This window comes from Macrosteles quadrilineatus, unplaced genomic scaffold, assembly GCF_028750875.1.
Source record: "Macrosteles quadrilineatus isolate MER2022 unplaced genomic scaffold, UCM_ALF_1.0 Scaffold_9__3_contigs__length_116548681, whole genome shotgun sequence".
In the NCBI taxonomy this organism is placed as follows: Eukaryota; Metazoa; Arthropoda; class Insecta; order Hemiptera; family Cicadellidae; genus Macrosteles; species Macrosteles quadrilineatus.
This window is the reverse complement of record NW_026542602.1, coordinates 28,261,532-28,288,363: the sequence shown is the minus strand read 5'-3', so window position 1 is coordinate 28,288,363 and position 26,832 is coordinate 28,261,532. Positions and strand designations below refer to the sequence as shown.

Sequence of the window (26,832 nt, the reverse complement as noted above, 5' to 3'; positions counted from 1 at the left end):
TCCCGAAGTAACTGAGGTTAAATACTTAGGTATCCATTTAGATAGGAAGTTAACTTGGAAAACACACATTTGGAGAAAACGGCAACAACTAAATTTAAAATCTAATCAGTTAAATTGGCTCGTCGGAAGAAAATCAAAACTTAGTCTAGAAAATAAATTATTGCTATATAAAACTATATTGAAACCAATCTGGACATATGGAGTGCAACTATGGGGCTCAGCGAGTACTTCTAATATAGAAATTCTCCAACGATACCAATCGACGATGCTGAGGAAGATAACAAATGCACCATGGTATGTCAGCAATAGAACACTACATCAAGACCTTAAGATGCCTACAGTTAAGGACGAAATCATGACCATAAGTGAACGATATATTACGAAATTGGAATCTCATGAAAATCATTTAGCTCTTAACTTATTAAACAACATGGATACAATTTACAGACTTAAGAGGCCATCAATTCTGGACCTGCCCTTCAGATTTTTGTAAAGTGTTTTTATTGAAAGATTTGTTGTTGAGAATGCTTAACAGCTATTTTTAATGTTCCAAAGTCAATTTTTCGTATTATATAGTATTTACTTATTGTTCAATCCCTATAATAGAACAGATTGTAAAGTAAACAAATAAAAAAAAAAAAGATTTTATTAACCGATCAGCATGTCATTGCTATACAGGTCAGGTATAATATAAGAAAGACAAAAATAACATTATTAATTACATTAACATGGATAGAGGTCAGCTTAGCCCCTCAGGCACTTATTGTCACTGTTTTAGCGGGTCGGACTGTAAAGGCACTGTCCACCAATGAAACACAAATCAATGAAAAAAAAAAAATGGTTATAATAAAACATCTTGAGGCAATCTGGGTTTTAGTCGGAGTCTCTGGATTTCAGAAGGTTGGCCTGTGTTATAAAATCCAATGCTGCTGGTTAATGGAAGTTTTGAAAACAATTTTGATGTAACTTTCTTGATAAAATCTTCTATAGGTTTTATTCCCAGTTCTAAATGTATCTGACGGGTTCGAAAATACCAGGGACATTTTAGAATTATCCTTAAAACTTTATTTTGAAATGTTTGCAGTTTGCGAATTGAGCTTGATGAAGCAGTTCCCCATACTGGGCAGGCGTATAACAATAGTGGACGTAGAAGTGTTTTGTATAAAAGGGTTCCATTCTTTATAGACATACATGATTTTTTGTTGATTAAAGGAAACAATTTTGATAATCTGCCATAAGCCAAATTTAATTTTTTATTAATATGAAATTTCCAGTTTAACATTCGGTCGAAGTATACACCTAAATATTTTATTGCTTGGTCAGGAGGGTTCCATGCAATCTGTTCACCTAGAATTTCTAAATTTGGAGGATCTAACGGTTTTCGGAGGGTAAAAATCTTCGCTTCACTCTTCATCGGATTTATGGCTATTCTCCATTTTGTGAACCAAACCAAACTGATGAGGAGGTATTAGGGAAGCACTATCTACGTAGGAGTCTAGGCGTTGCTTAATGATTTTTTCAAACAATTTAGACAATGTGGGGAGGAGGCTAATCGGGTGATAACTATTTACTTGCGATGCAGGTTTTCCAGGTTTGTGGATGACAATTATGAGAGAATGTTTCCACATTCGCGTTTCCCGTTATTAAACCCATTTAAAACCTCGCTTAGCCAAATAATACGATCTAATCATAAACAATAACTTGTCCCCTAATTATATAACCAAACAGTAAAGCAGATATCAAGAAATTAACCCTAAAATAATTGAAACAAAGTTTCATCGACACTAGCGCCTTTGTGTCACGTACATGAACTAGACACGAAAAACGTGCTTCAAAATTTACAATGGGATGAGAAGTCTACTTGTGTTGGTTAGTCTATGATAATATGCATGAACGTTATGTGTATTTTCTACTGGAATAAAACATTGATTCTTGTTTCATAATCGATATCATTTTAAATATTTAACAGTAGGTGAATAACTTTTTTAATGTTTAAATAATGCTCGAACTAAATCAATCATTTAATTTATTATACTATCTTTAAAGGTAATACAGTTTTATACATGTAAAAAAGGTTATCCTTTTAGAAATATAAGTACTAACTAGATCAAGGAGGCATTATTTTTCTCTGTCCTCCAGACCACCATATTAACGTGAAAACGAAGAAAATTCAGACTTCGTTGAGAATATTTTCTTTTCATCATAGACTTGTAACCAGGTACTGTAACACTTTATTAAGTATAACAATTAAAACTTATTAATTTTCCTATTGGTTTGTTTTCGAGGTTTGAATTTGTTTTAATTTCAAGTATTTTACAACTAGAGACAACGAAGTTTACTCCTGGGGTAGGCTAGTCATAACATTCTCGCCTTTAAAATTGGTATAACTTAACTGTTAGTTTATGGCTTGGCTTTTTATTAATTGCAATCGAATAGGACTGTAATGACAGAAAGTCAAAATCATTTTTTTAAGTCAAAAGCTTTTCCTGCTTAACTTAATTAAGTTTGATTGGACCTAACTTATTTAACTTGGTCGCGGCCTTTGTGACCTCTAGCCACCTAGGCCCCCCAAAGGCCTGTCCTAAAATGCGCTAAGCATTTAGCCAATAAACCCATCGTCTCATGTGCCACAGAACATTTAATTAGGATTCATGTTTCTGGTTGTCATTAAACTTAGCACAGGCCTAGTTATAAGGCACTTCCTACTTGCCTATTTAACTTACAGTAGGCCTAAATAGTAGCCTGGGTACAGTTTCTTAACTGTGCTACGCTAATATCAATTGAAACTATCTAATTGAAAATATTGAGCGTAGCCCAGTTAAGAAACTACCGTACCCGCCTATTTTTGTACACCAGTATTATGATGCCAAATAACGTCCTGTATTCAAAAATGACTCGTTTTCCCTGGAAAACTCAAATAAACATCGTAAACTAGAAAAAGGACCTAGAGGCCTCGGCCTAAACTTCAAAATCAAAACACACTTTTAACCCTCCGAGTGTCCATAGTTTAGGCCCTAATGTCCGCCTATTTTTGGCGAACAGTTAATTCTACTGTTCTATATACCATTTTGTTTGGAAAATCATGGGCTTCAATATCATACATAAAACCTAAGGAATATTTGTTTCAAAAAAATTTGTTTAGGTAAAAATAAAAATTATTTTGGAAAAATTGAAAAAAAAAATAAGTTTGCGCTCAATGAAATTGTATAAATTATAGGCCTATAAATATTTGAAAATAGCCACTTTGTTCTAAATTTTATGAGGATTACAAATATATAATAATATAAGGAAGTAGATTTGCAAATAAATAAGTTATGGGCAAAAAACAGATTTCAGTACATAGCGTTTAGCTAAGAATGCATAGCCTAACCATAGCTAGGAATCTGGACTGATAATCAATATCACTACCTACTTCTTCAGGATCATCAACCAGCCCTTCAAAATCACTTAAATCTTCTTATAATGCACCACGTATATCACTACTTTTGATTTTTAACACTAAAACAATGATAAACATAATAAGTAAAACACATCAGTCATCGGTCCGAGGTTAACTAACCTGTTTACAAATACGCACGTCAGCTGTCTGCTACAATTACGATCGGCTCGGAGAACATAAAGCGCTTAGAGACAGACCTTTGGAGAAAGCTTAGAATATAATGAAAAGAACGATACCAAACTCGATCCAGTTCAGTCATAGAGCCTTTGCCGTAAACAGTGTTCGTGAGTCGCTGCAGCGACGCATGACACTCGGAGGGTTAAGGTAACTTAGGGGTACGGTTTCTTAACTGGGCTATGCTAAATATCGATTGAAACTATCAAATTGAAAATATTGATTAATAATTGGCATTTTTAAATATATCTAACTTATAAAATTAAACCATCATAACCTAACCTAACCAACCAAGCTTGCTGATGGTGAAAAAATCGCATGAAGGTTTACTAATCGAATCGATAGTTTCAATCAATATTAGCATAGCCCAGTTAAGGAACTGTACTTAGCCTACCTACCCAACTTAGGCCTAAGTTAGTGTTATTTAAACTGTGCGGAATTCTACGCTAAATTTTTTTAAGAACTTAGGCCTACAAGTTTTTTCCATGTGAGCTAACATTTTTTCATATTTTTCGATGATAAGTTAGCGCGTTTAGTACGTTATTTGTAAAGTGCTTAACTTAACTCGAGGTAGCCTACAAGGTTGAGAACCTGAGATATAAGCTATTAACTTATCATATGAATAACAATAACTTACACACAGAGGATACGCGTTGTTTATGGGTCATATTAATTAATTAAAACAAGTGTGTAATTAGTAACACAAGTTTATTAATAAAACCACATTGTAATCACAACAGATACACAGGGTCACATGTTGAGGAGTTGACTTGACGGAAGAGTGTCTGAAGTTGGAATGAAACTGGAGGGTGGAACGGAAGGGGAATGGAGATACATAGAGGAATGGAAACATAGAATATATAATTATACAATACTGTATCAACATCTCCCTTATCAACAAATAACAAAATTTTTAACTTTTACTGTTAAAAGTATGTAAAAGAACTAAACAAACATTTTCAGCCTACTCATATCTAGTTAGGTTACAATGAAGTACTAGTTAGCATCAAATGTAAGTCTCCTAGGATTTCTGATTGTTCTACCTCTTTTAGTCACATAACCCTCCATGTTTTGGATAACATTATTTTCATCATTACCACTGGGAGTGGGAGGAATCAAAGGACTGGGCTGAATTAGACATTTTTGTTGGTTGGGAGTGGGTTTTTGGTTTTTATGATTATTAGTTGGTTTTGACTTAGATTGACAGTAATTTGCAAAATGGTTCTTATGCTTACAAGAAAAACATTCAATACCTTACGCGGGACATTGATTCACTAAATGATTTCTACCACAATTTCTACAACTATTAATGAATTTCTTATGATTAGGCCTAAACTTAGACTGGCTATTTGACTAATGAGCGCTGGGTGTCACTTTAGGTTTGGCGAATTTGCTTGAGGCGCTAACTTGGGCAATTTGGGCTCCTTCTATTTCTTTAATTTGAATTGACGACAGTTCAGCGGCCAGCATATGGCAGCAGCTTTGTTTAGGGTGAGGTCCGATTCCCGTAAAAGTCTTTCCTTCATATGCTGATTTTCGAGGCCACATATCATTAGGCTACATCACGCACTAGGTCTTCGCGAAGTTCTTTGAATTCACAGTTTAAGCTTTTATTAACCAAATCTGTGAAGAACGAGTCAAAACTTTCACCGGGATTTTGCTTTCTAGTGAGGAATTTGTGTCTTTCTACAGTCAAGTTCTTCTTTGGGGAAAAGTAGGCCTGGAACTTATCTACCACAGTGTTGTAGTTGGTTAATGAATTAGAGTCTAGATTAAAGGAATTCAAAATTTCGAAACACTTTGCACCTAAATTATGCAAAAGGATTGCAATTTTCCGTTCATCTTCCTCTTTATCAAGGTTTGAGGCAGTTAGGAATATCTTGAAACGTTGATACCAAAACGTCCAATTCTGGGCTAGGTTTCCTTCTAAACTTATGGGGCCTATATTTGAATCGATACTGGCATTTGTATTTGGGCTAGATGATGAGGAAGCCATTTTACTACGGTAATTTGACAATTCTTACTGAAATTCATTCTTCAATGAAGATTATCCACACTGAGTAATAGGTTATGCTAGGTACTTACGGCAATTCTCGCGTAACCTAACCTAAAACTAATCCACTTTAATCTGCTGACTAGCACTGAATTTACTGTTCACACAAGTGAAAACTGACAACATAACCTGACACCATGTTTATGGGTCATATTAATTAATTAAAACAAGTGTGTAATTAGTAACACAAGTTTATTAATAAAACCACATTGTAATCACAACAGATACACAGGGTCACATGTTGAGGAGTTGACTTGACGGAAGAGTGTCTGAAGTTGGAATGAAACTGGAGGGTGGAACGGAAGGGGAATGGAGATACGTAGAGGAATGGAAACATAGAATATATAATTATACAATACTGTATCAACACGCGTCCGGTAATCGGTTTGAACGTAGGCTAGTGTAGTAATTTTTTGTTTAGGCCCATAATCCTTGGTGTTTTACAGTACCCATTTTTTCCATAATGGTTCTTTTAATATTTATTGCATGGAAAAATAACTAATAGGCCTAAGTTACATAAACTGATTCAGCATAGAATTCCTCACAATTATTTTAAATGCCTTAAAAGTAACTTAAATGTTTTGATTAAAATAATTATGTTGTTTTTCCGACTTTCTGTGTTTTACTTGACTTTTCCATGGAAAACAACAGTCATTTTTTAAATTCAGGAGGTTATTTAGCATAATAATAAATAGGCGTAAACTTAGTGTGGAAAATACAATTTTAACGTGACGTCTGTGATCGATAGGCCTATAATCAACTTGAAAACTTACTTTAAATTAACTTACTTAAGGTACTTATGCTCTTGAGGTAATCAAGAAGCAAGAATATTTATTGTCACAACTTAGATCTAAAACATCAAATATTCAATAATGTCATGAGATCTAAAACATCAATTATTCAATAATGTCATGTGAAATGCATATACAAATATACAAACATAGGCCTAGTTATATAATAAAAAATAGACAAATTGTTTAATACATTATCAAAATTTTAACACTAGACCTCAAAATTTTTTTGCATTGAATAACATGAGTGATACTGAAATTTCCCACTATCCCACTAGAATACTGATACTGAAAATCCACTTCTAGATACTGAAAATCCCACTAGAATCGCCTCTGCAACCTTTATTAAGGCCTTTTAGTCTTCATAACATAGCTCAACCCTCTGAGTGTTAAGCGTCGCGTAATCGACGCACAACACACTCGCCGTGGTGTCATGCGTCGCTTTTGCGACCCACAAACATTGTTTACAGCGAAGGCTCTGGGACTGACTGAATCAGATTGAACTGGATCGAGATTGGTATCGTTGTTTTTGGCATATTCTGAGCTTTCTCCTGATGTCTGTTTCTAGACGCTATTCATTTTAGTTCCGAAAATATTGTAGCAGACAGCTGACATCTATTTCTAAACAACTTGGTTAACCTCGCACCGATGACTGGTGTGTTTTTAATTACGTTTATCATTGTTTTAGGGTAAAAAATTACAAGTAGTGATATACGTCGTGCATTATAAGAAGATTTAAGTGATTTTGAAGGGCTGGTTGATGATCCTGAAGAAGTAGGTAGTGATATTGATGTAAATTATCAGCCAGATTCCTAGCTATGGTTAGGCTATGGTTAGCTAAACGCTATGTACCAAAATCTTTTTTTTGCCCATAACTTATTTATTTGCAAACTTACTTCCTTTTATTATTTTATTTTTGGAATCCTCATAAAATTCTGAACAAAGTGGCTATTTTAAAATATTTGTAGACCTATAAATTATAACAATTTATTGAGCGCAAACATAAATTTTTTTCATTTATTTTATAATTTTTTAGAAATGTTAACCCCACAAAAATTGTTGAACATTTTTTTTAAATGTTTTGTAACGTTGTGTAAAACAGTACTTTAGTTAGGTACATTGTTTTTAAGTTTCTAAGATACATTTTACATGGGTTTTTTTAAAACCCTGCGATTGCGCAATAAATGGGCGACCATTAAGACCAAAACTATGGACACTTGGAGGGTTAAGTTTATATCTTTACTTAGGTACGACTTTTTCAACTTCATAGTTTACAGGTGATAAGGTCCTAAGCAAAAACTGATGATCATATCAAAACAAATTTACTTAAGGTTAACTTAATTTTATGTGGATTTTTGTCCTGTATGAGTAGGACTAGTCCCATAGTAACTTAGTATTTTATCATGTTTGTAATGTTTAAGTCTCATCATAGCTATATTTATGGTCTTTACGTAATCACCTTGACTGGAGTTTAACATATGCCCTCGCCACTCAGTCTATGTCCATAATAAGCAAGTGAATCGTGTTGGCATAGACACTTTAAATTTCTAGATATGTTACATCTGCTGAATTAGAATACGTACGTTTAAAGTTGAATCTATTTTTGATAGGTATTTAAAAGGAAAATCCAATTTTATTGTTTATATTTCTTGATTATCACATTGAAATTGAAGTTACCGGTATTGTGGATTCTAGAGTCAGAAAGGGGTACAATTCGGCAGAGAACCTACGGTATATTATCAGATGAAATAGGCTATTAAGTTAGTTTGATATATTCAATTCAATTCAAAACTTCTTTATTCTGTCACATGTAAATTGTTTACAAAGAATAGAGTCATACCTAACCTAAATTATACATATTATTAATATCTAAAAATACATCCCACAGTTCTTAGGATAATATATACAACATATTACACACATCATTCCAAGAAATCGTATGTAATATATCGTAATATATGGCTAAAGCTACCTATTTTGAATCCAGATATTTTTTTCCTGCCGTTTACTACCTATTAGTTGTATAGATATTGAATAGGAACATTTTAAGCTAGGCCTACCTATAACTTACTTAGGATTTTCAAAAACACTTTTTCACACTGTGCTGTGGTAGGCCTAAATAACTTAGGTTTCTGTAAGTTTATGTAGTTCAGTAGGATTGGTTTTAGTTTGTGAACATAACTTAACTTACAAGGTAGGCCTAACAAGATTCCATAAATTAGGCTACATTTACAAAGACGTCAATTTGTATATTTCTCCTCTTTTTCACAATGTAGGTACACTTACAAATGCACTTAAACTGCATTTCACTACATTTTTCTAACTTACATAGTGTATTGCAAGTAGGTAAATAAATTGCTGTTTTTAGTTCCTCCTGTTGTTGAATTATAACAAGATAGGCTAATCTGTTGAAGTTTGCTAGCTAGTTTTATTAGTAGCTTAAAAAGGTTTTTACTTATGTAGCCTTTTCCTCGACTAAAAATAGTAAATATTGCATATCATCATCAAATTAAACTACAAATTAATTAAATACCATCCATACTTATAGATAACTGATCTTATTATGTGTTTGGGCAAATTTATTAAGAGATCATAATGATATTATAGCCCATTTGAACTCTTGTTTGGAACTATGCTATAATTACCTCTTCTATTTATTATAGTGTTTGTTGTAACAAATTGTTAGCTTAAATTTACATGTTATGATTGTTTTAAATTTATTAGGCTAATTATGTCTAGGATAGGCTACTAGCCCCTATTAAGACCCTAGAACTGCTGATCGGTAACTTTATTGATTGACTTATATTAAACATGAATGTAAAATTTAGGATATTGGCTATCCTGCTGACTCGTCTGTAATATCTTTTGTCAGGTTGTTGTGATTGAATTATTGTCTGTCTGTCTGCTGACTTGAAAATGCAAAGTTAGCGAATCAGTCATTTTATTAACAATCTTAAGTGTTTATGGATAATTTACAAAAACATTAGGCTACTAATTCCAAAAATTAAATAATTAAGTCCAGACTTAAAAATGTCCATTATGAAATTTATTTATCATTTACAGTATATTGTATTTTTATGTGACAAATAAAAAACGAAATATAGTACAACTGTTTTTGGTAGGCTTAAAACCTATTTAATAAAGACAGATCACTAAGAATAACTGTGGTTTGGTATATTACTATACAAATAACATAGGATACCAACACTCTCTACCTTCCTAAAACAAGTTATTATGTAGGCTACAATATAGTATGCCTAACTTATAAAATACAGTAATATTTTTATTCAAAATTCGAATTTCCAATATATGAAATTAAATGAAAAATGTCTTTATTTAAGTGGCGAAGTTAGGACTAGCAAGTCCTCTCTAGCACTCAACTACTAAAACTTAAATAAAACTATCCCACTTTGGAAATTAAATTTTCTAATCCTAAAAAGTCCATTCAAACAAGCCGCCAACAACCTGCCACACCAGCGCCAGACACTCATTCATGCCTGCCGCTCAAAATCATAGATTTTATCTCTGCCCCAAACCTTGCACGGTTCTCTATGGATTTTATATTGTCAGGAAGAAAATTCCACAATCAAATTGCAGGTTCTAAGAAAGATTTATTAAAAACTGTTGACCGGTGAATTGGTGTCTAGATAAGAGAAGAGAGCCTCTACGAGTAGAACGGTTGCTAATGTCATAAATAAAATGGAAGTTATCTGATAAATACTTAGGAATTTTACTATTGACAATGGAGTGTAGAAGACGGAGGGTGTGCAATTCCCGAAGTTCATTTAGCCTCATTAATGAAAGCAGGTTGAAATAGGGAGTGACATGGTCTTATCGTCTAAGGCCAATAATGAATCTGATACAGGAATTCTGCGCTCGCTGAAGTCTGTTAGAAACTTCATTAGTCATGTCATTGATCACCACATCACAGTAGCTGAAATGAGTCAAGATGAGAGTTTTTACTAACATGATTTTCAAGTTCAGTGGAAGGTATTCTGCAAAATGTTTTATGCCAATATATTTAGGGAATAAGCTACAGTATTTCTTATAGTTAAGACTAGACCCATGACCGTGTGTCCGTGAACGCGATGAGTAATTTTTGTCTGATTTTAATCAAATTTGGCTTGAAGGTGTATGGCAGGATAGATTGGAACTTTGAGTTTATGATCAAGCAAGATCACAAGGGGGTCATGGTTTAGACCTTTTAGGTTTTAAAGTTAAATTGAAAATCTTTTCCAATAATTGGTTTTTTCTAATTTTTATCCTTTCAAAAATGCTTAATTTTCAATCCAACCATCGTATAGGCCTACAGCTTATAAAACAAATAACTTTGTAGGCCTATATATTGAAACATTGTTGTGTACCTACTCGTAGCCTACAATTAAAGTTTAGCCTACGGAGAAAATGCAAAAAAAAACTGTACATTTTTAAAATTCCCTTGTTATTTTTATGGAGAAAAATAAAACTGTTGTAGTTTGGTTGTTTATGGAAATATCTTAATCAAATTTGGGGTAGGCCTATTTATTTATTTTATTGTAGGCCTTATTGACATTTATCAAAAACACTTTTCCCCTTCCCAGTTGCAGCAAGACTCTTTAAATCTAGGCCTAATGTTATTTAAATGGGTAATAAATATATCATTTTCCTGTGACGGGGTATTTAAAAAGACTATGAAAACTGCAGCCTTCAACATGTGCTGGCATTTTTTAGTGAATCTACCCAGCAGTTACTGCTGAGTTCCAGGCTGAGCCTAAATGTAGCCTATCCTAGACACAACAAATATATATTTACCTAGCCTACATATGGTTATATATAGTTGTGTAGGCCTAACATTTGATTTTTTTTGTATAAAAACCTGAAAATCTTAAAAATTGAGATGGGAATAAAAATCATAACTAGATTGCCTTGTGTGAGACTTATGGGAGGCAGTGCTGTTTTTTTAGGTGAGGTGAGGATGGTGTATCACAGGTCCACAGAGAGAAGCTCCGGCTCGAGTCACAGACCGGCAAATGTGTTTGCCAACGATGGCAGCTTCATGGAGATGTTCAAAAAGATGCAAGAACAGCAAAGCAGTCAGTCTTCAAGTTCCTCTGCCGACTCGGACGGTAACAAACAAAAGGAATCTTCCTCCTCCACATCTCTAAAAGTGAAAGAAGGTACTTCTGTAAGTGATAGCAAAGACACTTCCTCTTCTAGTGAAGGCAAAACAGCCCAGCCAGCAAGCAAGCCGTTATTTGTGGGGAAAAGACGGGGTGGGCGGTTTTTAGCAACAGGCAAAGTAAAAAAACTCAAAGTGGAAGGGACAGAGGAAGAAGAAGCTCCACCCAAAGACGCTTGGTCACTTTATTTAGCGGAAGTGAAAAAATACAAACAGACTACGTGTGAGGAAGAAGGGAAAACGAGGCCTCTTGTAAAATGAGTTTTATCATTATAATCTGTTATCTTGGACTCTTGAAAGACAATTTTTTCTTGTTTCGCCTTACAAAGGGAGAATGTAGTACATTCTTCAGGTTTGACATCCCTCTTTACGTAGCGTGAAAAGAAATTTAATATTTCATTGTGGAATAGTGATTACAGATTTATTGTAGGTAGTACTTCTGTTTTAAACCTGTATTTTTGTAAGGAAGTATTATCAAAGATATTGCTTATTCCATTTTAATCATTTAATTCCATGTAAATATTTAGGGAACTTGCCAGTAAGTCGTCATAAGACTATTATTTTGATTTAATAGTAGTTTTGGTCATGATATTTTGTTGTTTATTTTAATGCGATGGGCTAGGGCTAGTTCATATCAAACCTTTTCATAACATCACCAGGTGTGAGAGCTGTGTTTTTACTATAACGAATCCAAATTATGTTTTTATGTTCTCCCCCCCTATATCGAGAAAGTAATGTTTTTGACAAAATTTTTGAGTTTGAGTTTTGAGTGGATATATCCATTTTGGAATGAGAGTGGATATATCCCCCTGAACCCAAGAAAGTGGTTTTTGAAGTTACAGAGCTACAGACCTTGCCTGTTGTCCGATATTGATGAAATTTGGTATGTTGTAGTCATTTAAATTATGAACAAAATGGTACAGATTCCATTTCTGTAAAGTCACGGTTTAAAAGTTATTTGATTTTTTCTCCATTAAAAATAGGCTTACCAAATAATCGGATTAAAAAAAAAACCGGTTTTGATTCAAGTTGGTATGTTATGGTCATTTAAATTCTAAACAAAAAGTAGAAATAACATTTCCGTTAAAATTACAGTTTAAAAGTTATTTTAATTTATGTTATTTTCCCATAAAAACTACATAAAATAATACAAAATCTGATTTTAGAAAAAAAAACCGGTTTTTATTACAATTATAATGTGTTATGGTTCTTATAATTAATCTGGCATCGTGTTGGATTAAGCATCTGTAGGCCACATGAATTCCCTTGCAATACAACTTCTAGATCCAAAGCTCCAGCTAATCTCCTCTAAATTTCATTATTGAGGAGCTTTTTGAAATATTGTGTTTATCTAATTTGCTTTATTTATTTGTGAATGTTTTTTATTTTGCTGAAAGGTACAAATTGTAGAGGGTTGGGATTTTCCTGTGAACAACCCTGATGCTTGCACTTGTTTCTATACTCAGTTGAGGTAAGACTTGAGCTATCTTATAATATTACATCGTTTACCTGAAAGTTAATGATGCTTTGCTGATAAAAAAAAACTTATACATTTCCCCATTCCCCCATTCCATTGTATAAATTGGTTGTTTCCCCATTCCATTGTATAAATTGGTTGGAAGTGCAGGCCTGTAGTATAGGCTGATAATTGACCTGTCTTATACCAATACAATGCAAACACCTAACAAAATGAGATCTTATAAAAGGACACAGAATAATGTGTTTCAGCAAATATTTAGACTCTTCACAATGATTTTTTTGTCTTTTTGTTTAAAAATGTTCTTTGTGCTTTGGTGGAACAATTTAATTTTGTTATTAGAGCTTGGTACTATTTGCTACTCTAGTGTATTCATAGACGAGGAAATACCCAAAAAACACCTTGCTGCAGATTTTGTAATACAGTTTTCATTAGGGCTATGTTAAAACTATCTGTGTTCTACTGTACATTTGTTGCCGAATTAGTGAAAACGGTTGGTTTTCACCAATTTGGCAACCAATGTACAGTAGAACACTGCTTAACTAGACTTCACCTAACTGAATTACATGAACACTCAGAAACAAAAATAAAAATATCAATGTAATAGTTGCAGACCTTGAAGACTGCTGTAGTGGTTATCCATGCATTCCACTATGTCCAATGATATAGGTCAGTGTCACAACGTTCAAAATAAAATTTTTGAGCTGTCTCACCACGTCCAATATAAAATATTTGACTGTTACACGACGTACAAATCTCATTTCCAAAAGTATAGTAACATCAATAAACATAGTCTTTCTACAAGTTCTGGACGTGATGAGATTGGTTGTTGTGAAACAGCACACTTTACACTCTTAATAGATAAGCAGTTGCACCACCTCCAAAGCCGCTGCCAGTTGCATGACGTGCAATAGCTCAGCGGTGTCCCACAACTTCCAGAGTACCTGCACACTGTGAAAACTGTTTTACTGACTGTAGTGCATACTCACCTTACCTAACTCTACCTAACCTAGCTCCGTATGAAGAAGCTCAGGGTCGTGGGTCACGCTGAGCTATTGCACGTTATGCAACTGACAGTGGATTTGGACGTGGTGCTACTGCTAAGTTTTAAAGAGTATGAAGTCATGGGATTGATGTACAAAGCTTTTTTTGGACATGCGGAGATTTGGACTTCGTGCAACAGTCGAATAGTTTATATTAGACATCTTGAGACGGCTCAAAAATAGGCCTAATATTTTGGACATCGTGCAATGCTTCCGTGGTTATTAACCTTGTTCTTAAAAGTTTAGATTTGCCATCCTGACCTGCAATTAGTATCAATCTTCAAAGGATAGATTAAAATACAATAAATAATTCATTCTCGCTAGATCTGGTTCTAGTTTGCCCAAGTTACAAAGAAATAAAAGTTAAATGCATTTGTAGAATTGTGTCATCTTGTAGTATACTTTAGAGCACGTCTAGAGTAAGTAAATATTTTAATATAATAACATTAGTAAAAAGCTGAATTAGTTTTAAAGGAATTGAGAAATGTGTGTTAACTATGCCCCTGTCACAATAAAAAAAAAGTGTGACAGAGCAGTCCATAAATTAAATCCAGACTTCATATTGTTTTGCTTCGTCTGGCACACGCCTACCTTATAAAGACTACTTTTAAAATACTTTCTGTCAAAATTATACTTAAATAGTAGTTTACGCAACGATTGCGTAAAGATAGTGTTAAAGACACGAGTAGAAAATTTAAAGCACTCCTTAAAAACTTCTAGTAGTGTCGTTAACACTATTTACACGAGTTGCGTACACTAATTTAGGCTACCTATGACAGTCTTTTAATTACTAAAAATCACTACTCATAACATCCAAGAGAGGTTATGTTATCGTTTATAACCTCCTCATTGCCACTTACAGTGATACAACGAAACATTGTACCAAACACTAATTGTACCACTCAACAATTAAATTGGCCTGAACAGCTGATTAGTTGAAGATCGAATCATTACAAATTTACTTCTTCTTCTCTCTCAATCCTTGAACCTCATTGGTCCATTACCCATTTTGTTATAAGTAAAACTATGCTATTATGAAAGTAAACAATGCTGTATGTGAAACTTTTCAATTCTAAGAACTGAACTGAAAGGCTACTTTAAAAAATGGCCGTAGGTAAATAATACTAACCATTGCGCATCCTGAAAGTTAACTAGAAAGGTTGAGCCTTCTGCATTATTCTGGTTAAGCGGGGTTTTAACTGTAGGCATACTGTATTAATAAATAGTAGCACTTACCACTGCATTAATACAGTTCTCACATGGCATTACTTTCATAAATGTGTCCATAAATGAGTTATTACTCATGTGTTGCATGATAAAACAAAAAAAAAAATACCCTTGCCGCAGCAAACCTGTAGACCAAGTGAATTTCCATTCACCTGACTGGATTTCTGAAATATTCACTTTAAATTATCAAATTTATTTCCTATTAAAATAACATTAATTGTAATGATTACTTAGGTTTGCTGCTACAGGGAAGGTAATGAGATGTTTTTTAAATAGAAGTGTTGAAAGCTTAGTATGAAATCTTGCAAGGTTTTTATGATTCTTAATGTTACTTTTAAATACATATTAATTATCTATAAAGTTATGTAGTACTGACTGTACTATTGGAAAATTAGGTTTAAGTATTTAAATTTAAGTGAAAAGAGATATAGCCGTGATAGTATTCTGGTTAAAAACATTATGTACGTGGCTTCACAGTGAGCATGCCAAAGCTCCTGGTGGATGGACAGTTAATATTGTAAATGAAGAAGTTTTCCTTTAGTTTAACTTGAGTAGTCAGATATGTTTAGTTAAATTTGGTGATTATATAAATATATGCATTTAATAAAAATACATTTAATTTGCAAACTATTATCCGTAAAGTTTTTTTATTATTTTGTGTCTTATATTCTAAACATATTGGATGTTAAATTGTATCAATCAATATGATGGTACCTGGTTTTAGCCCTTATTGTTTTGCAATGTGAAAAATGGAATATAATTAAGCCTTAGGTCTTATATGTAATTGAAAAAAAAAAAACTATTTCCTCATTGTAAATGTTCCAAACAAGAGTTACAGTATACTTGGGTGTAATAATGTTCTTTTAATACAGTTTTTTTAACAAGTAGTTTGGTTGTTAGTATTTATTTTATGTTGAAGTAAATATATTCTAATGAATAAGCTGTATATTTATTATCAAACCCTTATGCTCAAAGAACAACAGAATAAAAATACAAAAAAGGCATGCCAACCTTCTCCAAAATTTTCCCTATACCAAGTAGGGCTCTTAATCCTATTATTTACCTTTAGCTTATTAAATACCATGAAATCCCAGGGTTAGTGCCTTGTAATCCTGGGATTATTGTTTTTTATCGGACGTACAGTTTTTATTGAATATTTGTTTTCTTGAGGAGTTTAGCTTGACATTGAAAGTTAATAACGCTTCTGATATGACAAACACAACACAACAATCGGTGATTGAATTCTTTATACTAATCTATCTATATATTAATGGGCAAGCATGTTTCTTTAAAACCTTTTTTCTCAGCTCGTGTGCATCGTAGGGAAAATCTACGCATACCGTTAGAAAGCTATTTTCCTGTAGGTGTGCAGAATCCCTTTATAAATTAAAATAGGCTCAAAGATAAGTACAACAAATTAGTTTTAAAATTTGAAAAAATTAACATGGATCTTATGGGTTGCCATGTTGGTGACGAAATAACAACGAAATATAAACAGAAAATGAAAACAAATGGAAGAAACTCCAATCACATGTTTTATTTACAGTGTGGGGTGAAAATAGAGAAGTCTGTACATTATATATTTTTGGTCGAATTTCGACCACTGGACGACCTCTCGTGCAAGTTTAATAGGTACTTTGGTATTATCTGGAGGCCACCTAATGCAGCGCGCTTCGGCGGTTATGTTAAGTTGGGTTATCATCAATGGAAAGAAAATACTTTAATTGACTTACTATCCATATTTGACATGATTACAATTAGCGGCCTTTGAGTTTTGCCTTCCAGAAGGTAGCGATGTCGGCGAGAATTGAATGCGTCGCTACCGCAAGCTGCCACACCAGTATACAGGTGGTGAAAGGTGATGCGCACACTCCGGTCAACAACTTTACTGACCCACTTGGAGGGGATTTGGCGAGCGAAAGTATGACTCATCCCTGTATTGTTTGATTCATAATGAAACCAGGAAAATCCTACAAACATATTTATGATAACCGAACCTAACATAACCGCCACAGCGCGCTGTATAAGGGTGGCCTCCCGATAATACCAAAGTACCGTTTAATGTTTACATACACCAATTGCATTATTAAGAGGTTTAGGCTATATTTAGGGCTCTGAATCCCGGGCCTTCAATCCAATCTCCAGATTTCGGGATTCGTCTTAGCCGATAAACAACGAGTCCAAAAGTAAAGCCTAAAGTAAATCCAAATCGTCTAAAAACTGAAACATATATTTACATTCACTCTCTTATTAAGTTTATGAAAATTACATTTTCCAATCAAAATAGATCATTACTTATACCATTTCATATTTATCGTCCTAAAAATAAAGAGCATATGTGTTTAAAATGTTATTGGACATATTTTTATTTATTATCCGTGAGTCAAAGTACTCAAATTCACAAAAAATAAATATAAACATATCTTTTGGAATCCCGTTAATCCCGGGATTAGAAGTCACCAATCCCGGGATTTCTAGGTATCAAAATTCGGCCGGGATTCGGGATCCCTGGATTGAGACCCCTAGTTATATAACATTTTATCTTTCTTTGTAATTCATTCTAGAATAGTGTACTGATAATTATTTTACAGTCTAAAGCCTACTTCGTATACGCATGACTAGATATTATTCGTCCCTTAATCTTAAATTGTTCTATTTCTGTAACGATAAAATCTTTACGGCTGCGCCCAAGCAAGTTTAGAGTGAAAGTGACATTTACATGAGAGTGTTAGCTTTTGTTCGTATTTCAATTTGTATTTGTAAGTTCCATGTAGTACTATTTTTAACTTGAATGATTTTGATATCATAAGTGTGCTATGTAAAATTTGTTATGGGTGGTTAAAAATATCAAGGGGCTCAACAAATGGCACAATTATTTTAAATTGTTAAAAAGCAAACATCCTAAAATTATAGAACTCCAGGATTGATTCTGGAATTGGCTTTGGAGAAATCCTGGCGTATAAAATCTCGGAATTGAGACCCCTCTTGCCAAGTCAACATGCAGCATTCTCTAGGAGACACTTTATTAGCATGATAAAAAACATTCTCAATATATGACGAGACATGTACAATAACATTTGTAGCCTCGTCTCTCACAACGCGCGGCTTAGCCATTCTTGTTGACCCTGATCTGTAAACGGATGTCGAGACTCGAGATGTCCGTTGGGGATTCACTAGCTTCACTGTTATCACAGCATGTGGCCGCCTGTTTATTTGGAAAGCCACTGAAGGGCTTGAAGGGAAAAGCTGAGCCAATGAGAGACTGTGTTCTACTGCAACCCAGGGATTTGAGCTGAAGCTTTGTAGTTTATTATGTGAGATGAACATGATGAGTTAGCGGCTTGTGTTGTGGCCAATATAGAGAATTTTGATAAGAAAACTAGTGAGACTGTTGATTCTAAATTGTAGGTTCCTGTTCAATAAGTAAATAACCTTTATCACAGCTTCTTTGTTCCATCCTTTTTAACACTTTAAAACCACTTCATTCAATAGTACCAAACAAGCTCCAAGACTTTACTGGCTGTGAAAACAAGTCTTGACAATCTACAGACATTGTTGAAGTTACCAACTTCAGGTGGGAACATGCCACCTCGAGATAGCTGTCAAATCACAGATGAGCTGTTTTAACGTTTTACTTGACAAGGGGCAGATCAAGGCCATCGACATTAAGTATGTTAACAGCTATTTAAAGTTTACATACAACAAAGTTATTTGTAATTGTATTGAATCGCATGTATTTGTACATATAGGAAAAATATCAATTAATTAATGAATTGTGGAAATGTAGTATTGATTGGGAACTAAAGCAATGTTTGGGTTTTAACAATTAGGGATTAACCTATAGGATCACTACAACTCATCGTTAAGCAAACTCTAGTGATAAGCTCAGTAGTTCCCCAAGTCGCTCTGAAGTACTGTTGCTTCCAGCATGCTGAATAGTACTATGTAGTGTGGGCCAGCCTACTTGGTGGTGGATGGCATTTTTCAAAAATGAAGGTACAAACTCACAGGTTAAAGGATACAAAATACTAATGAAAAATTTTGTTTCTTAAGTATTTTTAATGAACTTAAATTTTAAGCATTTGAAATGTTATTACAAAGTGGCAATTTTAGAGTAGAATCCATCATATCTGACCTTGACATGCCCATGGTCAGAATGGTGAAAAGGTCAGATATGGGGAGGACAGAAAAAAATCTTTTTACACGTAAGAAAACACTGATTTAGGGAGGTGTATTCCCACTTTAGAGAGGGATTGTCCGCGCCTTATTTTGTAAATGCAAATGCTAGGCTAACATTGGTGGAAATTGGAGGTGAAATTGGTTCCATACTGAAAGGCAGCAATGCCTCTGACGGAGACAGTTTAATTTTTGGAATTAATACTTTATCCCTTTTGCTTGTCAATATTACACACCATTCGTGCTACCATTGTATCATGGCCATGTTTTGATGTAAACAGATTTGCACTTGGAAAAGTTCAGATGATTGACAACAGAATTCAGCACAAACTCTGGAATTTTAAAAGCCTACAGGACAAAGGGCTCTCACGGCATATCATCCAATCCCGCAAAAGGCACATCTAGAGGATAAGAGCTTTAAATTTATTGATACCCAATATGCATATAAATTTTTAGTGGTTGATTTGCTGAATACAAAAATCCAAAAATTCTTTTAATAATATAGATGTTAGGATATTTAGGTTGTTATTCAGTATCATTTTAGTTGAGGATTTGGATAAGTTTCATAGTTACCTGTATCTGCTCACCCCCCCCCCCAACCTAAGAACCAAAGCCCCTCTTAAGAATTTGAAAATTTGAATTGTCTGTGGATGGAGTTGGTGCATGCTGGATGACAGCACTGTTTAGTATAATGATTGTTAATATTGCTTCATAGTCAGGCTTGCCGAGCATCTTAATGGTTGTTAATGAAATCAAGTGCTAAGTGCTATACTCCATTTCATATTTACCAGAGAGCCTATAATCCATGTATTTCAGTTGACAGTTTCAATGATACAAGCTGTCTTAATAAATAACATTAGCCTCCTAGAGGATTTTACTTGTTACTACCCTTAGTTAAATGTACTAAAGTCAATATCTAAATCATTAAGACAAAATATTAATGTATTTTAATTAAAACATAAAAAGTAAGGAAATAATTTTAATTTTTTAGCACCTTTGTAAGGGTTGTTTCAAAGACGGTTGACACAAGCCACTTGACAACGTTGTTTCCTCCAGTATTGTTGACAGCATGACTGCTAACATATACGGTGAACGTAAAATTAAGGATAGGTAAGCAATGTACTATCAGTTCATTCCTATCAATATTGCAGAATTTTTTTAACTCCAAAGAGTGGTTAGCCGGTAAGTGTTTTGGCAACTTTGGCATGTTGGTCATCTTGCTCTCTTATTACTTGTTAATCCTGAGCTTCCTTTTGTATTTCAACCAGTTGTAAACAAAATCTTGGGGTATTCACACACATAATTTTAAAATGTTTAGCGTGTTATTAATAATTTTAGAATTTGAAGAACAGTAATATTTGTTTACTCTTCCTCGGAATGATTTAATTAACTTAATTAAGTCTTTTAAACTTTGCCTGTTTCAGTTGAGCTATGCGCACTGCTATCATGGCCTCCGCAGAACCTAAGTTGGAGACTGCACCCTTTGACCCCCGTTTCCCCAACACCAACCAGACAAAGTAAGTAGTTTTGTGGCTTCAATTAGTTAACTGCAGTAAACTGATCAGTTGAACATCATACTCTAAAAAGAATGTGTAGTGTTCATAAACAATGAATGGACAGCGAAGCTAGTTCTAGCTGTTTGATACAAGTGACACATAACATTATTACATAATTAAAGGTGTTATGAGATTAACAAATCGTGTATGTTGTTTGTTCCAAGAGGTTTTCATCGAAAAATATTCAAGTATAAAAGACGTCGTGATAGAGAGCGATGAGTTCAGGTACAACCGTACCCACCTCGGCTACCTTAGGACGTAAGGTATGGAGGTTCCACTGTTTCTAACATCCGTTCAGTTGACAATTTCCTGAACTTGGGCCCTTTAAATGAAATTAATTTAATGGTGGCTTCTGTACACCCGTGAATTTGCAGGTAGAACCTCTTGTAACACATTAAAGACTAAGTAGAAAATAATTTATGTGGAGAGAATAAATACTTGTAAGATTTAAAACAAAAAACGTGGGCACATGCAATAGATAATATAGTTCAATTGGTGAAGATAGTATTTGTAAATTAGCTATTGCATACGCCCATGTTTTTTGTTTTAAATCTTACAAGCATTTATTCTCTCCCCATATTTATAAATTATTTTCAACTTTTTAATCTGTTAAAAAATGTGATATTTTAAAAAGTTATTTTTATTTATAAATTATTTTCCCTTCAAAATTCTACTAAGAGCAGCCTATATTTCATCTATCCATGTAAAAATCGCCTGTTTTTTAGAAGCACTATTCATCCACTCTATTTTCAGATTGTTTAGTCACCAAGTTGTACGAGTATTATGTGTGTTTTAGATACTGCTACCAGAGCTACCTAGACTTCCACCGGTGCCGCAAGATTAGAGGGGAGAGCTACGAACCTTGCAACTACTTCAAGAAGGTGTTCACTTCCATGTGCCCGCACGGCTGGGTGGAGAAGTGGGACGATCAGTTGGAAGGTGGCAGTTTCCCCGGGAAAATATAAACATGTATTCCTACCTCTAGTACATTCTACAAAATAATAGATATGTTATTGTTGTGTTCATTAAAATCCATTTTGTTAAATTGAATGAGTTTCTTACACCTTCAAAATGTATTATTTGAAACATACAAAAAAATTAATTTTGTTATTTTGTTGCATCTAGTTTTAAAGAACCGGCCAAAACTTGTGAAAAATGTATGAAAATTTAAATAAATCTTTGATTTTTTGATTGAATATTATTTTGAATGTACTTTTGCCTTGAATTTATCTTGGCTATAGTCAAGTTGTAAATATAAAAATTAAGTTAAATGTTGACTTTTTTCTTTCATAAAACCTGAAGAGCTATATACCTTTTTTAATATGCTTACCACAGTCAACTATGGTAATTTTATTTTCCATATAATTTAATCAAGTGGAAAACAATATAAGTAATATTTTCTTTGTATAGTTCAGCAGAATCTCTTAATTAAATCAACAAATATTAAAATAATTCTTACATAATTTTTTGTAGTGTGGTAGTACGGTCAAAAACAAATTAGGTACTTAAACAGTTTTTGCAGATTTATAGTAAAGGAGCATTAGATAAAAATTCTAACATTTAAAATCCCTACACAAGATATTTTTTTGTCATGCTGCAGCACAAAGAGCCGTTTTTATTACATGTGTTGTAGGCCTAAAGTAGCATTTTTGCTCTCGAGGGTAATAACGTTTTTAGACCCTAGGGAGTAAAAATGAGCTGTTGTCAACTAAGTTGTAAATTTCACGATTGTTTAATCGATTGAAGCTTATTGTTGCCTTATTGTAAATAGTTTGACGTATCGATAGTGCACACTACGGTAACACAATTGTAATACCGGTAGACAAAAAGATTGAGTTAAGTTGAAATGAAAACCATTTTAGTTTCCTAAAATAATTTTTTTCTTTAAAGTCACTTTAGTGATGAAATATACTATTGCCACTAGAAGCTCCTCATGTATTGAAATTCTATTATAAAACCTGCATCTTTTAATATTGAGACTGAAGGAAACACAATCGCTGAGGCCATTCTTTCAGAACAATCCGAATAGGTGTTCTAATCAATTTATTTTTTAAGGCATAAACAAACTTAAACTGTAAAATGTTACCAGGAAAATTTGAGTATGCATACAATATTGCACTTTTATTGACCATAGTCTTCCTTGCTTTTAGCGAATTTCCCATATAGGGAATAAGCTATTACCGTAGTACTCATGGTAAGACCTGGACCCGGGACCGATTTTTTTTTTCGTTTTTGAGGTCCCTAGAGGCCAAAAACACCATCCGTTCAAATTCATATGTATATATATTTATATATATATATATTTATATCTATATAAATAAAATTAGAGTTTTGTCTGTACATTGCTCAGAATTATATACGTTTAGGTTATTTTTACGTTTTATACATTAAAGAAGCAGAAACGAGTCTTATCTCAATTTCTGTCTGTCTGTCTGTCTGTCTGTCTGTCTGTCCCTTTGTCTGTAACACTCAAGATGGCATTTTACGCAATCTTCTCCGTGAAAACCAGAGTACATATCAAGATCCAAGTCATTTTAATGTATTCACTGGATTGGCGAGAGTGTCTTTAGTGATTTAAATATAGCCTCACTACTTTGTAAATAAAATTACGGACGTTCAAAAATGCAGTTTTGTGCGATTTTTGTCAAATTTCCGTTCAATTTTTATCACATAATCGTCTATGAAATAACGAACAGCTGTTCGGATCAAGATTATTTTTTCTAGCTGTCAATGACATGTTTACAAATGTTGTTTACAAATACCGCAACTATTTCGAATCACGTTTTGAAAGCAAATCCCAACCAAGTGAGATTAAAAACGTTTTTCTTACATAACGGATTTAATTAATCGCAAGTGCAATAATATAGTCTAATAGTGTAACCGTAAATGAAATTAAATAACTAGACATTGTCCAAATCGGTACCAGAAATTCTTTGAGTATAAAATGTTTCTTGAGTTTTGACAACCAGAAAGAAGAAGACCTTGAATCAGTGTTGTATAGGGCTGTGACACTGAAATGATCGTCGCCAATAGCTTACAAAAAAGGTTTCCACTCATTGACGGCGCTTCAATGGCGGTTGTGTAAAGTTTAAAGTAAAAAATCACAACTGCAGTGGGTGATTGTAACAGAGGTTTAACAGAGGAAGTGCTAAACTCGCTTTTCCAATGTGTCACTTTCTGTTTCTACTCACCGTGTGATGCAATCGCTGGACCATACAGCCAATAGGCCCATAGCTCATATCTTGGGTACGTAAGCCTACATATTTATTCATAACGACCTTTTTGACGACGATCCTTGATACCGGTACTTTTCCATAGAATACATGGCCTACCTACTTAAAAAATAAAATTACAAATGACCAAAACCCCAACATTGTGTGATTTTCGTCACATTTCCTTCTAATGTTAATAGATATACTAATCATTGTTTAGAGAATGCGTAATCTATTAAATAACAAAAAGTTGTTTGGGTAAGGTTGCTTTTTTTCAAACTGACACCGATAAGTTTACGCTATAACTTTTTACGAGAAAATCCAAAAGCAAGAGATCAATAACCTCGGGACTAGATATTAATGTATTTAATTGGTCCAATTTACTATAGTTCTTAGGTAGGTTCTTACGTAGGTACTGGTTCTTTTCCTTAGAACCGTTGGTAGCTGCTAGAATCATTTTTACGTAGGTACCAACACATCACTGTAGTTTACAAATTAGTTATCGTTGGTGTTGCACCTTATTTATTAGAGCCGTCCGTATTCAATTTAAGTGATATCTTAACTCTGTATAAGTTTTGCTTTTTCTGTCTGGATTCCAAATCTTAGCTTACCCGGTATGCTAAGAAAATGATAACCTATTTGAGTAAAACTATTGTTGGGCAAACCATCATGAATTGTTTACGCCTTTATATTGTTTATGTATCAATAGTTCGTGGCCTTTTTTGGATTGTTGTGTGTATGTCTGTTGGTAACGCATTAATGTCCTTATTTCTCAGTGTTTCACGGAATGGACAAGAGCACCTTTGATACTGAAAATGTCAACCGGAATAAAGTGTTAAATGGTGAGGTTGAGGTAGTACTTTAAATACGTTTAAGTTAACCGATGTGGAAAGTAACTTTCAATTATAGGCCTACTTTAGGGCTACGCTTCATGGATCTATAAAACATTTTTTAGTTTAATCATTGGACATATGGACCATAACGATCCGGGTGACATTTAATTGCGAAGCATTTATTTTGGCTTGAACTGTCAGATACTGTATTTGCGAAGGTTTATATATAATAGTTTTGCCAGCATATCTGCAAATATATAAACTAACTGCTGTTCTTAATCTTAATATAATCTTAACTGACTACTATAAGATCCCCGTGCGTAGAACGGGCACACAGCTAGTATATATATATATATATGTGTCCGTTAGCGCGATAACTCGAGCAAAAATGATCCGATTTTGATGAGATTTGGTACAAACGTGTAAACCTACGTTTATTCGAACGAGTTCGCGAACCAGCATGATCGGACCATGGGAACGGGGGTTTATGGGGGCTTTTATGGGGTAAAAATGGGTTTTTCCCATTTTTTACCCAAAAAACATAAAATTCTGCAATTTCTTTCCAAACTGTTTTGTAGAGCTTAAAAAAACAAATAATTTAGTATATTGAAGCGTTATAATGCGCCTAATGGTTACGGAGAAAATTCCAAAAAATTGTAAATTTAAAATTCTCATGTTATTCTTATGGAGAATAAGAAACTGTTGTAGTTTGCTTGTTTACTAACATATTTTGCCCAAATTTGGAAAATGTTTTTATTTCTTACTAACTATTAACATTTTACATAAAAAACACTTTTACCCTCCCTGTTGCAGCAAACCTAAGTATGTGTTAACTGATTCTATTTAAATAGGGAATAAATGTGATATTTTTAAGGAGACATTTAAGTGTAAATCCAATCAGGCAAATGGAAATTCGCTTAGTCTGCAGGTTTGCTGCGGCGGGGGTATTTTATATTGTAATATTCACGCCAACCCAAATTCAAATAGTAAATATTTCATTTCAACCAAGTCAGTAAATGTTTGTAGCAAACTGTTAAATTAGCAAACTTATTGACTGTTTACAATTAACTAGTGATGGGCGATACAGGTCAATGTATCGATACTGCGTATCGATACGTATCATAACGTAGTGTATCGATACGTGTATCGTATTGTATCCTCATGTATCGATTTTTACCCGTATCGGATCAAATATCGTATCGTATTGTTTATTTATGATTAAAAAAAATATATTTCAAATATACAAGATGCAGAGACAAATGCTATGTTAATTACATGCTTCTAAAGATTGTTAGTGGTATATATTCCCTCAGATAAACCTTTTTCCATGTTTTTTTTGTATAAAACTACCACATAACCTCTAAATCCGCAACAGATTTTATTCTTTTCCTAGTTTTTGCACATGGATAATTATAGAAAATAAAAATGTACTTTCAATGCTGGCGGGTACTTACTAGTAGTAGGCCTATTAAGACTAATAAGCATTTTCATTAATGAATGATTATGGCCCAGTTTTGAGGTTATTTGCAAAACATAGGTGGAAATACAAAAATGTTTTATCCCTGTTTACTGTCTATAAGGATGGTAGAATAAAAGGTACTTTCCTGTTAAAGGGAACATTCATTATTATCGATCTGATCTCTGTCGATATATATATATATAGATATTTTTGTTTTCCTTTACGATCCATGCA

The 26,832-nt window shown here is 33.6% G+C and overlaps 2 protein-coding genes across 2 annotated transcripts; both read left to right on the top strand.

Moving 5' to 3' along the window:
• Positions 1-2,096: 2,096 nt before the first annotated feature.
• On the top strand, positions 2,097-22,139 carry LOC129002183 (cytochrome c oxidase subunit 6B2-like). Its single transcript, XM_054429804.1, has 3 exons — positions 2,097-2,218; positions 20,963-21,055; positions 21,891-22,139. Exons 2-3 carry the CDS (start codon positions 20,970-20,972, stop codon positions 22,057-22,059), a joined length of 255 nt encoding a protein of 84 aa, XP_054285779.1. The 5' UTR covers positions 2,097-2,218; positions 20,963-20,969; the 3' UTR covers positions 22,060-22,139.
• On the top strand, positions 10,138-16,302 carry LOC129002184 (telomerase RNA component interacting RNase-like). Its single transcript, XM_054429805.1, has one exon. The coding sequence runs from the start codon at positions 11,334-11,336 to the stop codon at positions 11,874-11,876; it is 543 nt and encodes a 180-aa protein (XP_054285780.1). The 5' UTR covers positions 10,138-11,333; the 3' UTR covers positions 11,877-16,302.
• Positions 22,140-26,832: the final 4,693 nt, after the last annotated feature.

Excerpts from the sequence above, each read along its gene's own strand:
- LOC129002184 (XM_054429805.1), top strand. The coding sequence starts at position 11,334 with ATGGGAATAAAAATCATAACTAGATTGCCTTGTGTGAGACTTATGGGA.
- LOC129002183 (XM_054429804.1), top strand. The coding sequence starts at position 20,970 with ATGCGCACTGCTATCATGGCCTCCGCAGAACCTAAGTTGGAGACTGCA. Across the intron at positions 21,056-21,890 it reads CCCAACACCAACCAGACAAA|ATACTGCTACCAGAGCTACC; the intron begins GTAAGTAGTTTT and ends TGTGTGTTTTAG.